Source organism: Myzus persicae, unplaced genomic scaffold, assembly GCF_001856785.1.
Source record: "Myzus persicae strain clone G006 unplaced genomic scaffold, MPER_G0061.0, whole genome shotgun sequence".
Classification (NCBI taxonomy): domain Eukaryota; kingdom Metazoa; phylum Arthropoda; class Insecta; order Hemiptera; family Aphididae; genus Myzus; species Myzus persicae.
In genome coordinates this window covers 197,245-211,729 of record NW_019104400.1, presented here as the reverse complement: position 1 = coordinate 211,729, position 14,485 = coordinate 197,245, and the positions used below count along the sequence as shown (strand labels likewise).

Sequence of the window (14,485 nt, the reverse complement as noted above, 5' to 3'; positions counted from 1 at the left end):
TGTCGTTAGCTTAATACGGTTCGTTATGCGGTAAGATGGACGTAGTTCTCATCTATAGCGTATATAGGTTTTATGACAAAGGAATATAGTTTTATATTTCACCGGAAGATTTTAGACCTCCTGGTGACAATTAGTTATTAACCGAGTATGTAGATAGGTAATTGAAATTTGTTAACATGAACACTCAAAATTGATTTTATAGCAACGACGTAATATTATGTTTAAATAATGTTAAACGCTTAAAGGATCATTCAACCAGAGGTGTAAGCACAAAAAAGATGCAAAGAAACGAGTGTACGTATACAAATATAATAGAAATCTAATATAAAGTAATTACTAAGTACAATACTATTCAGTATACACTATTAAATAAACAGATTTGAAGATTTAAAATACTCTAGGTAACAACTTTAATTTCTATCACCAAAAATAAAAATAAAAATATAAGCAAATTATAACACACCACCCTAAGCCATTTTCCTAAAACTTTTTTTTACTGCTAAAAGAAAATAGCTTATGGATGTTAGCGGTGTCTTTAAAAACGTTCACTAAATGCAAATATACAAGAACACAAATGAAATGCGCTTGTTAACTAAGGAAGGCCGTAAAAATAATGGCAAAATAATAAAACACTATTTTTAAAATGTAGATAAATTATTATAAACACTACCAAAAAAAGGTAGGTACTTGATGATACTCGTCTAGTTTAACCACAAATCTATTTGTAGCTGAAAATAAAAACTGAAATTCCATTATATTCTGTTAAGCGTGTTTTTTATATTTATGCTCAATTATAGTTGAGCAAATAGTTGTATTATTCGAAACGGCTAGGAAGTCTGATTATAATATATAAATAGTAAATACGTGTATGACTCATTACTTACAGTCATTGTTTTTCAACTTGTCATACTAAAACAAAGAGCTTCAAACCAAAATGTAATCAATTATCAATGACAAAAGTCAGACAAAGTCAATCTTATTTTAATTCACATAACAAATACTCACAATTAGTCAAAAGGCAAAGTTGTTTGAACTACACATACACTCAAACAGGGTAGGAATAAAAGGCATATTTTATTATTTGCAGTTCATCTACCGTTATTGTACACTATGATCAGAGTGCTTAATTATGTGTTAGTACTTACATCAAAAATATTTTAATTATTAAATTTAATACCTATAGATTTAAAATTATAAGATAGGCTATAACAAAAAACGGCATCAATTTAAATAAATACAAAAAACTTAAGCAAGTTTAAATAAATTCACTGTTTTATAAAAAATAAATTAAGCTTATAGCTGTAAAAGAAATGATGAAAATGACAAAAGCAAGAAGATTTTAATCGTATAAGATAGTACACAGACGTCAGACATTATACTTTTGGCTATTTTTTAATAAATGGTTACTCGAAAATTTGCTCACCAGACTGGAAATAATTACATAACAATAGTAGCAAAAAGACAAAAAGTTTATACTTTAAAACGACGAATGTAACCGACACAATAGATAAAAAAAATCGAACATAAACCTCTCACTACCTAATGACATTATCTTTTAAAAACCTATATATTATTTAATACTAACAAGTAAGAATACGTTTTTACAATTTGTTGAAAGTTGTACATTTATAACATTCAATAAAAACATTTATTACAACATATTACATCAACGTTAAGAAGTAAAAACCCGAAAACGTTTTCGAATTTATTTAAAATACATAGGTAGGTAGGTACATAAACAATAAAAATAGTTAAAGAACTGATATTTAAAAACAAGTGTTCCGACATGGCGACATAATCACAAGTCTTACAGCTGTTTTACATGTTATAAATGGTTATGATTTTATGAATGTCTAAATGTTTTTAGAGTTACACGCTCAATTGCAACTACTTGTAATATAGTCTTTGTTTCCTCCCCTCACCACACTGATGCCAAGGACGATCATGTGACTGCATACCTGAGACGTGACGTAAATGATAACACAAACAGGTACTGGTAAACCACAACTACCATCCCTTGAAATTATTATTATTTTTCTTGATAATGAGTGAGGTAATGTCATTTTCATGATAAATGCATTAATCCATTTAGGTTAATATATAAAAATAGCGACCAGTACGCATTTAAGACACGACTAAAAGAATTGATGTATATAATAAAACGCCGAAAAGTAATAATTAAGATTGTATATTACTCGTTTCAACCAAACTCTAAATTGTAAAATTATTTCTATCGTCATGAAACCATACTATGTATTTTACGACCGGATGGAAGCGTACTTCTGTCATATGGTGGGGGGGGGGGGGGGGTGAATCTATGAAATAACGCAAACACTTGGGAGATGACGGTAAATGAAATATCACTATATATTATATTGGTCAGCAGCAAACCGGTTGTATTATAGACACATCAACATCAGATGAGTCACCATTATATTTTGTCCTATTCAATAATATTATTGCTTACTTATAAATTAATACTTCACTTCAAAACTCAAGTGTAGCGTACATTGAAATTCAATTTTACGATAACGAAATGTAACTTACACAATATTATGACTATGGTGGCCAAAATATACAACCATTTGTTTGTGATGGATGAACTGTATATTAACCACTGTTAAATTATTATTATCATTATTTAAACGCAATTCAGTACTTAAAAAATAATAATCCTACTATCTTATAAAATTCTGAAGCAAAATCACAGTAAACAAAGTATAACATTTATATATATAATTCGACATTCTACATCTTAAAATATTATCATCTCGAACAATTAATTAGTATCAAACAAAAAAAGATAGTTAATTCTCCAATTGAATTATGGTTATATGTTATATTTCACATGTGTAATAAAAAAATGTTCAAATAATAGAAAATTATGAAATTTAAATTTAAAAATGTGGGAAAGTGGATCTTCATCCCTTCTCTACGGCGTCGTGTGGGTCACTATAATGTATGTGTTAAATTTGAATTCCAAGGTATAAAATTATTATTTACGGATCTAACGACTCTGAGCAAAGGCTGTGTCTATATGTATTTTTTGATACTTTTAAAATACTATAATTACAACTTATTTCAACAAAATAAGAAAACCGCACGGTGAGAATTTGTTAATTTAAGCTCATAAAACCTTAATTTGGCCTTCCATTAAACTTTTGTAGTAAGAGGTAGAAAGGTAGCAAGGTAGAAAAACTTGCGAGGAACCTTGGATTAAATCTTAGATAAAAATAAAACATTTTTATGAATTTCTAACTCAAAAATAATTTCCTAATATTTGTGATTTTTTTCAGATTTTGTCAAATTCTAACTTCAGACGCCCAAACAAGATAATAGTAGATAAGTTCGTCTTTTTTTTTAATTTCCACTAATAACAACTTACGAGGAACCTTGTATAACATTTTCAAGTTTATGACCTATTGGAAATTTTTTTACTAACTAAAAAATCAAACTGTCATATGCCTATAAATGGTTCAAAAATAGATTCAAAATATTTTTTTAATTGTATGGCGTATATAGAAAATACTAATTCAGTGAAAACTACATAACGTACCTAACCTAACCGGAATCTAAATCCGTTTTTCCTAAATGTTTATTTTTTCCCGACGCTTTTCAAAACTACGGGAAATTTGTACAACTTTGAACTATCGAATGCAACAACTAGATTCACTTTCCTACCAGAAAAATTATTAAGTTCAAAATAGTAGTATTATTTCGTCTACACTTATCATGTACAATGTACAAACGACACGAAAAGCAAAATAACACACATCCTTGTAAAATCAATGCGTTCATCGCTCCGCTCAAAATCCAAAATATTAACGCTTTAAAAATGTTTAATTAAAGTTTATGGGTAATAAACAATTTTTACTTAAAAGTTAGTAAGACTTTGTAAAAATTGATCAGAATAAATGAACTATTGTTTATTATTTGTATTATTCGTAATTGAGTTACATAAGAGAACACAAATTGGTTTTGCGTAAAAATGTCCTGTTTCTCCCTTATATTTTTTCCTGGTTATTTTGAAACAAAAATTTTTTACATGTGATCCCCAAAGTACCAAATAGACTCAATTTTCTACCAGACCCCAAAATCAAACTTGAAAATGCAAGCACTTTTATACCGCTCCGATGATAAGACACACAATACAAAAAGGTAAAATGAGTACAGCTCTGCTGTACAACCAGGTATCAATTAGGTCACTACAATGGATAAGTTAAATATTTGAATTCAATGATAAAATGTCATTATATACGAAAAACGATACTGAGCGAAGATGGCCTGACAGCCTATATTAAACAGTATATTTTATGATGTTATTGCTATTGAAGTAATTTATTTTACTCATTAGCAATACAGTAGGTTCAATTCATTTTTTCCAAAAAAATTGCATGCCTAAACAATATAAAAATATACTTTAAAAGTTTCAAGTCCCCACGAATAATATTTTTAAAATACAACAAAATAACTAAAATCATTTTGTCCATTTGAACTGGATGTATCTAAAAAAAAAACTGTGTTTAATTAAATGTTCTATCCTTGACTATAAAAATTTTACATTTTATAACTATTCACCTCAAAATAATTTGAATATTTTGTCAAAATTAAATTTAAAATTTAAATGCTTGTAAAATAAAATATAAAATCATATAAACATAAAGTTAAAATTTAAATTATCTATGGTTATTTATTTTTCAATTACACCAAAAAAAATATATATACATATATACCGTCGATGACTTTTGCGTAAAAATCCCTGTTTTTCCTTAATTTATTTTTGGGTTTTCCTGGCGCTTTTGAAAACTTCTAGGAATAACTAAGTAGTACTAGGAATAACTTAGTAGTACTAGGTACTTAGTACCAACTAGATTTACGTATATTAGAATAGATGCTCAAGTTAAACATCAGAGAATTTTTACTGTCCAAAAACGTGATGAAAACACAAAAAAAATGATTTCATTTTGTTTTTACACATCATTATAAAATCAATTCATTCATCACTTCGTTGGGAATACAAAAACGTACAATATATAAATTAAATGTAAAATTGTAACCATAACCCGACATACAAAGCAGGATTTAAGAAAAATATTATACCTATCCCAATTCAGTTTTCATTGAGTATCATAAATTATTCACGTTTACCTACCTAATACAAAACTATATATAATATGAATAAATTTGTTTGATAATGATCAGTTGCCATACATAGCACTTTATAAAATTACGCCCTCCCCAATTTATACAATAATATATCATATTATTTCCGATTCAAAACATGTGCGTTAAAGGAAACGATTATTATAGATATTTTTATTGTACACGCAGACGGCAGACCTAACCAGTCAGCATATAATAATGGTCAATATAGTCACGAATACAAACTACATGCATACGAAACATTACAGTTAGAAGCCAATACCCGGATTATCCAAACTGTAGATGCACCTTTAAGGTTTTATTATAACCACCATTATGTAATATGACACTTTAAAACAATTCTTCAAAAACAAATATGCAATGAATTTTAACTGCTGTAGTGATTTTCGTTGCAAAAAGCCAAAAACTAAAGGATACATGCAAATACTTAACTTTTTGTATAAATTAAACTAATTTTATAAATATTTGTACAAAAAAATAAAACTTATGAAATACTAGAACGGTTATTCGTTTTAGAATTACAACAAAATAAGAAAATCCGTTCCAAAAAAAATCGAGGGATATCCAATAATGTTGTAAAAATTTGAACTTCAAATGAGCATACAATTTAATTTGACTTTTAGATAATCATTTTTTTTTTTTTTGATAAAGGTAGAGAAACTTTTGAGGAATCTTGTATTTAATTTTCAAATCTTAGGTCAAAAATAAAATGTTCCCAATATTTTTCAAAGGCTGCAGAAAAAAGAAACAAAACATTTATAGAACACGGGAATTTTTACAAAAACCCGGGTTTTGACAAAAACGATTTTGGTTTTTTACTCAACTCTACAATAAAATATCGTGAGTGCATTATACAGCAGAGTGACATCCACTTACCCGCTTTTTTTGTTGCTGTTGTTCAAAAATAAACTACTGTAGATGCTTGACATTTTCACTAAAATTAACTTTTCCAATACATAATAATATATCTATTCAAAATATTTAGATTCATTTTAAGCTGACTTATACAATTATACCTAAATTCTAAATTCACACCAAGGTGCATCGATATACGCTTTTATTGAATTTAAAGTTAAAAATTAATAATACTATTAATATATCAATGGGTGTATGATATAAATTCTAATAATATGTGATGTTTTTGGATAAAAAATAGTTCACTATACCCGATACCAAACAATATACAAATAGAAAAATAAGTTACAAATGTGATGTATTATATGTATATGTAATATAAATAAATTATCAAAATGATAACTTATAAATGATCACTTAGGTACATTACAGTGATCAACTCAATGGTGTGCACACTCAAAACCTATTATAGTGCAGCAGACACACACAGAGTTTTTAGATTCTGTCATTTTGAGGGAGTGGTTGGTTAAACGTTTTTTTTTTTACTATTCAAATGAAATAAATTAAAAATAAATAATATTCGAATGCAAAATGAAACTTTTAAAAACTATATTCCCGTATATTTATTGATTTATCTTGGTATTTCGATATTTAAAAACATTTCTTCACAACACAACAACCTGGTAATAAGGTTACCAACATGATAAGCAGTATGATAACATCAGTGCGGATAATGTAAACTTCTAAATCAAGTTATTTAATTCGTGGTATTTCTTTAATATTGATACTATTTATAATACAAATTTGCTTTTCAGTTTTCGTATAAAATATGACGGTATCATAATAATAAAATAATACATTTGTTTAATAAATCAAATTATACCTACAAAGTTCGTGATGTACGAACATCATTTGTCCAACTTTATAAAACAAACACATGCGATTATAAATAAAAAAATTAATTTAGCTACTCAGTCATTAACCACTATATTAAAAAATCCTGTGCTAGGTAGTATAAAAATATAATTAGGGTCGGTTTAATTATTACTTAATAAATATATACATAAAATCTATACTGTAATAAATAATAGTAGCATATTTCAATAATTAATTAATGATACACATTCCTATAGCTATTTGATTAAGACTAGTCTACTATATAATATTCAATTTTTTTACAATATGGTATAAATCATATTAAATTAATTATAATAATTTACTAATTCCATCAAAAGTTTACAATAATGTGTCAGTCTGTGTGCCAGTAAATATTAAAATATGCATGTACAACTTCATGTTCTATTGTACTACCTGACTTCTCAAATCATACAATATGACCGTGTAAACATTGTAATAATCGTCGTGTGGCTTACAACAATAAACGGTTGTAAGAAAAACAGCCTATGAACAAGTTAACTATGATATGACTCTAGATAGTCTATAGTCTAGATATTATGACAAAACAAAATAGCTTATGGTAGTTTTTACTTAAGATTAACAGAATAATGAATAATAAACTATGTTCAAAATACAAGAAAATTCTAATTATATCAGAATACAACCACTCCAGGTTAGGTCAATAATAACTTCTCACTATAAATCTTTGTTTACTAAAACGAAAGAATAGAAGCCTAGTTTGCATACGTGTAGGTATAAGTAAGTGAAAAAACCTAAATCATCATATTATTATAAAGAAAGTAGGCATTCAACAGCGATTGCTTTTAGATTGAATATATATATATATATATATATATACATTAAATGTGTTTTATTTATTTATTTTATCTAATACGGATTAAACTCCGACACAACTTGTACAATACTCGAATGAAATATCATGGATAATAATTATAAAAGTATTCACATAGAAAATAAGCAGTTAAGATACCTTGTGCAGGTACGTGATATCTCGAAGCAGGAATATGTGTAGCATAACAGGAGTCATTTAGGAATGAGAAGACCGGCATTTAGCCAATTGTAATTTTTAAAGGCCTATAAAGAAACTAACCGGTCAATGGAAAAAATACGACGGTCTCCAAAAGAAAACAAATTTAATACAAATAATCAGGTGCAATTTAATATTTTATCTTGGCTAAACAACATTATTCTGTAGTTGTAATATTGTTGACAGTTGTTGTAGGTATTTTATTTTAACATGATGGTTTTGAAACAGATTTCAAATTTTATAAATATTTTAAAATACGGCCAAAACGTGAGAGAAGTAGAAAGAAAACGGAGGAGACCAGGCGAATTACTAATATAGTAATATGCAAGAACTAACATATAATTATTTAGTAAATATTTAGCATTTGCAGCCACAGTGAATCCGAAATGAAACGCCTAACTCCGCATTATTAGAAAGATATACCTAATCCTTGTAGCTAGCAGTATTGCAGTAAACCTGACAGATTGCAGTATATTTAAATAATATTTAGTATTATATTAGCTAAAAAAAATGAACTATTATTTCCATGGTAGCTTTTTTATTTATAAGATTCAATATATTTTTTAAAAAAGCAACACGTTAATGTTTAATGTAATATCATTGACCAAGTATAAATACTAACATAGCAATAATATGGTAATAATATCATGATCAATGTTTAAAAAAAAAACATTTTTTTTTTATAAAAATCGAACTTAATAAAAATTTGCTTAATTTTAACAATGCTTGTCATGGATAATTTTAATGATTACTAGATCATTACTTGGTTTACATGAATAGAGTTTACCAATAGGACATGGGCATTATTTCGTTAAACATCTTAATGTTATTTTTGGTGTTTGATTATTATCAAAACATCAAGGACATTGACAATGCCAGGATTGCTCATTAGAACGAATAATGAAAATTAGTTTACAACAAACCATCACATTTAATTATTTAAATCTGTAAGAAAATCATATTATTTATATTAGATTAGACTTTATTTAATTTTGATTTTAGAATACGTGTTTTTATATCAGTGATGATTGATAGAGAACATTAGTACCATTATATATTTCCAATAACGTATTGTAGTTTGTACACATATCAGTTATTAGGTATAAATTATATTATAAACATTTAAAATCGAGGGTAACATAATATGTAATTTATTAATAAGTAATAACAAACAACTAATAAATAAAATATGAATCATTATGATTATTATAGGTTGTATAGTAATGTTATATTTTTATGAAGAACAGAATTTTGTCTGAAATAGAGAAGTGCTTCAAAAATGTTTCATTACGAGTATATTATGTCAATTACATGTCAATTCATCAAAAATTATACAGTGCTCAAGGATTCTTCAAACCATTTTAGATACCTAGATATTAAGATATTCGTAAGCCTGTACAAACGAATAAGTAGTCTTCGAAAAATTACGAAATACTGTGAATAAAATTGAATTTTTGGTGGGTACATATTATTATCAATAAAACTGTTAAAAACTGTGATTTAAAAATAACATTCGAAAGAGTAAAAACGAAGGTAGAAGAACTACAATGTCATAATAATATATCCATATAATATATTTAATTATTAATTTTAACTTATCTAATCAGGAATTTCAACCTTATACTTGTAATTCTAAACTCTAAAATTTTAAACTGGTCATCTATTATTCGTATAACAATGAAATAATATAATTTTAACTTAAACAATGCGTGATAATAATCATTTATTAGAATCTAACATTTTAGCAAATTGTTGTTTAAGATAACATTAGGAGGACGTTACACCCGCATGTGTTGTCCCATCTTGCAAATGCAAAACACAGGAAAACTGTTTTTCATGGGTAGATCCACTCAGGTTGTAGTCCAAGCTAAGCAACCAAATGTCCACGCTATAAAGAAGAGAACATCGACTGTACAGCGTTGTTTTTAATTGTCCAATGTCACATATACAAAAAAAGTTGTTATAGTTTAAAAATTCATTATTTTTGAGTTATTCAAACTTGAATGACTTTTTTTAATTCTGATATCAAAAAAAACAAAAACTACGTTGCACAGTAAATGTTCTCATCTTTATAGAGTGAAAATGTGGTTTCTTAGGTTAGACTACAATAATTTGGAGGGTTTTTCCTTTCGGTTTTATATTTTATTATTCTTTGACTTTATATTTGACTTAAAAATAAAAATAAATGTTGTACTTTTACCTCAATGGATATTAAATTTATTTGCGAAAATATTTAGACAAATACTCGTAAATATGACAGCAAACTCAAAAATATTATCCTCTATAATTTTTGTAACGGGTAATTTTAATCTAAGATAAAAGATCACTCAAAAACACAATCTAAATAAACTTGTTTGAATGCGTTTTGTCTGTTGTAGGTACGTGGTCCAAAGAGAAAAAACAGGTGTGCTAACATCTTCTTAGACGTATTTTTTAGTTAATAAATAGGTACTATCATTGATATTAAATACTAGTATTTATAATTAATGGTAATATTTACTCAGAATAACAATACTGTACATTTATTTATTATTCAAAATATGCAAGTTCCTTCTGTACATTTTAAATAATAGTAAAATACACGGGTAATTCAGTAGCTGAATAATCTATAGGTTGTTTTATTTTTTTTTATTAGCTGCTAGTATTATAGCTATTATAATAGTATTATTATTATACTAACTATTATAGCTCCACTATTAAAGTAACCTATAGGTTATAATATTAAATCATACTACAGAACATTACAATAAAACATTAGAAAATTCACCCCTCAATTCACCCTGACATAATAGATTCACTTGTTTTATCACCAAATAAGTTGTTAAATTTTCAACTGATAAGTTAATACAGTGAAGGTAGGTACTAGAAAATTTAATTAACTAGTCATTTTTTTAAAGAAAGTATCTTATAGGTACATTTGTATATATATTACTAAGCACTAACTGTATTTATAACTTATTAGCTAATAGTTATTACTGAACTATATTCTATCTAATAAATTTAAATAATACTTGATCATGCAAATTTTAGGAAGAACCAATTAAGGGGCCAATTGAACTTTATCTGCCCTGTATTACAAAAGATCACAATAAATAAATTTAAAAATTCAATACATACCTGTTAAATATGTATTATACTTGCGTTGGAAATTTTCGAGAACATTTTTGAGTCAACTAAGTAGGTACTTTATTTTTTTTATACATGTATGAAATATACGAATAGCAGTAGTAGATTAAAAAAATGGGTAAGCAACAAAATATTAAAGTTCAGAATTATTAAATCACAAGTTTTAATATTTTTAATTCATAACTAATCTCACTTAACCTATGTGATCATATTATAAGATTAATATAGAAAAATTGAATTACGCTTAATCATTATTGCCATCTCAACATAAATAAAAAAAACCTATATGCCTCACATAGGAATGAATACTAAGAATGAATACTATGTTGTGAAATTTCATTACCCAAATATTATACAACAAATAGAGATTGTCAATGCAAATAGAAGTGTAGAACTAATAATATTTTCAAAATAATACCAAAAATAAGACATAATATTTATAAACTAGAGATTGGTTTGTTAATATTTCTAACATATGTTCAGACTAATATTCATATGAAGAACAGTCAATTGTACATTAATAAGCAAAATAATAGTCATCTTCTTATAATTTATAGGATGTTTCTTCATGTTTGTGCTTCCAGACACAATTGATAGATGTGATGATGTTACTTCCATTTTTAGTCTTAAACCATTGAAATCAAAACATCTAGTTTTTAACAAAATATTTTTATTCAAACTACTAAATGGTTTCATAGATCACAATGGGATTTTAGCCAAAATCAACTTAAAAGTCCAACATTTTAATTCAAAAATTAACCCTAGGTACTTTGTTATACCACATATCTCTGTTAATAATATCTAGTTCAATAGTCCAGTTTATTGCTTTTAGCGCCTGAGTAATGAAATTCAAGATTTTGACTTTTTTTTATCAGAATATGATGTAAGTATGATTATGTAGGTATAAACCGAAATCAATTCTATAATAATAAACGTAGGTACAACATGTTTAACTATTTCTTCAATTATTATATTTATAATGTATTCTCTGTATGCATAATACATATATATATTAATTATTTACTCTTTCCTTTATGTGTGCTATTTCATAAAACAAAAAATGAAAACTACCTAATTGTAACAAAATATTCTTTAGGTATTTCATTCAAAAAACAAATGTTTTTATGAACTTATCAAACTTTTTTGGTCCAACAGAATATGAATACAAAATATAATTTCTAAACTAGTTTTTAATTTACTATGTTTTTATATGATAACGTCAAAACAGTCTTATATCCACAGATTATAAGTGTCATTAATAGATGGCTTTTCTCTTTAAGGTTGTTCACTTTTTGATCATGTATTTTTTCCCCTGTAAATTTTGTATTTGACCTGTATCTAAATACTATACTTATAGTATATGTCACGTTGTATTGTATATTCCTCGTAGAGAAAAAAGGATAGGCAGTTAATATTTTTACTGATAAGCAAAATAGCTACAGCTATCTAACACAGTTTGTTCCTTTAAAAACTATTTTGAGGTCACCATATAAATGTTGTCTGTTAGTATGTTTATATGACGGGATTAAAACGGTTTGAAGTTATTTTATTTACCGATAAAAATACAAATATCAGTGAAAATGAAACCGTTTTAACACCATCTCATTACTTTATAATTACCAATTTTCTATAAAATAATATAAATATGTAACAGCCTACATGGATAAAATTCAAGGCATTTAAAATAAAACTGTTGTAGTTATGCTAAATTAACCAACTAGGTATAATATTTAGTATTTAAGTTTATTTAGATCAACAACAAGCCAAATATCTATAAGAAAATAATATGCTAGCGGCTGAACTGCTTATTTGATAAAAACCGGTAGGAATTCGGTTGATAACATTTCAAACATTTCTATCAGTTTCTGTACTTCATAAAAAAAAAAAACTATAGATATTTAAATGGATTTAAGTACTGCCATTTGAAAGATATTATTTGTCAATAAAGATAAAACTGACACTAATAAGCCTAAACTTATAGATAGCCACCATAATAAATAATAAGCTAAATCATTCATTAAATATGAATAGTACTAAGTCCAAAGTGTTTCTTCTGTAGATAAAAATTATGCACACAATCAATATTCATCTGGACGGCACTTAAACCGATTGGCAGCCATAGTGATAGATAGGTATGAGACTAAGGTCCCCGAGAGACCCCAAAATTCGGGTGTCACAGTAAACGGTCGTGTTTGGCACCACTATAACCTCAAAAGGGACATTCATTATGATGGGAATGAGAAACCTTTGCACGAAAAACAGAGCCGGTGTCTATAATGAATCATTCCGGGCAGTAGAGGGGTTGTTGAAGGCCTGGCGCGGGGGAGGCGACCACCCCAGCAGATCTACCACCGGTCGAGGAGACCGCAAGAGAAAAAACTTAGAGTACTTGCCTTCAGATAGCTCGAGTTCCAGTTCCGCGAGCTTTTCGCGAACGTCGTCGGGTAACCGCGTAATGTCCACGTTAAATTCGGCCATTGTGTAAGTGCAGTGGTCGCACCGGCGGCGGCCCACTTTTTCGCGTATCACACGGTTAAATTGATAAGGGGAGGTGGTGGCCGACTGGCCAACGCTATCGGTGGTAAACAATCGGCGCACGCACAGATAACACCGGATAGCGATAAAAAAAACTATATAGTATGCAAGTAAGTGTTAAAACCTTAATACTATTCACAGCCGTACGAGAATAAAACGCAAGAGAAAATTTAAATCAACAACACGGCGCACTGTGTGTGTTGTAGCCAAACGTTACAGAAAACCGGATACACTACACGATTTTTTAATTACCACGACACCAAAAATATTATTATTTACATCAATATTATTATAATTTATTTTTATCATTATTATTGTTATTTATCACTACGGTCGTATATTCGCATGTATGTTTGTGCGTGTGTTCGAGATCATGAACGCGGGGCGCCGCACGCGTCGGACGGTCGTTCTCGCTATGCGCACCGACAACGTTTGACGCGAGACGGCATGGCGTTGAGAAAAAAAATGATAACGAACAGAACCGCGGTCGTCCCGACAACACACCGCTGTGGGTACCACGTCCGTGTTTACCGGTCGGTCGCGTAAACGTGCTACCACGACCTCGCCGCCGCCGCAGTTGTTATTGTCGTTCCCGGTGGGGAGAACAAATCGCGGTGCGGTACACGGGCCGCATCGATACGCACGCACACACTGGCGACTGGCGCACGCGAGCCAGGGTCGCGTCCGTCGCCGCCGCCGCCCGCCACAGCTGCTGCTGTCGACGAACGAATTATGGTCATAGTGGGGTTACCGGCGACCGGGTAGCGTGGTTCGTCGGTAGAGCGCAGACGTTGTATTCTCGTCGGCCGTCGCCCTCGTTACATAATAAATAATAATATTGACTACCTGATAGGTACCTCT

At 28.6% G+C, this 14,485-nt stretch overlaps 1 protein-coding gene across 2 annotated transcripts in view; it reads right to left on the bottom strand.

The window, feature by feature from the left end:
* The window catches only part of LOC111041884 (disco-interacting protein 2), a 147,924-nt gene extending 133,653 nt beyond the window's left edge, over positions 1–14,271 (bottom strand). For both annotated transcript variants that reach the window (XM_022326324.1, XM_022326326.1), the window contains exon 1: positions 13,483–14,271. In XM_022326324.1, the coding sequence (XP_022182016.1) occupies positions 13,483–13,567 (85 nt within the window). In that variant the 5' untranslated portion in view covers positions 13,568–14,271. The remainder of the gene's footprint in view (positions 1–13,482) is intronic.
* Between the last annotated feature and the right edge of the window lie 214 nt (positions 14,272–14,485).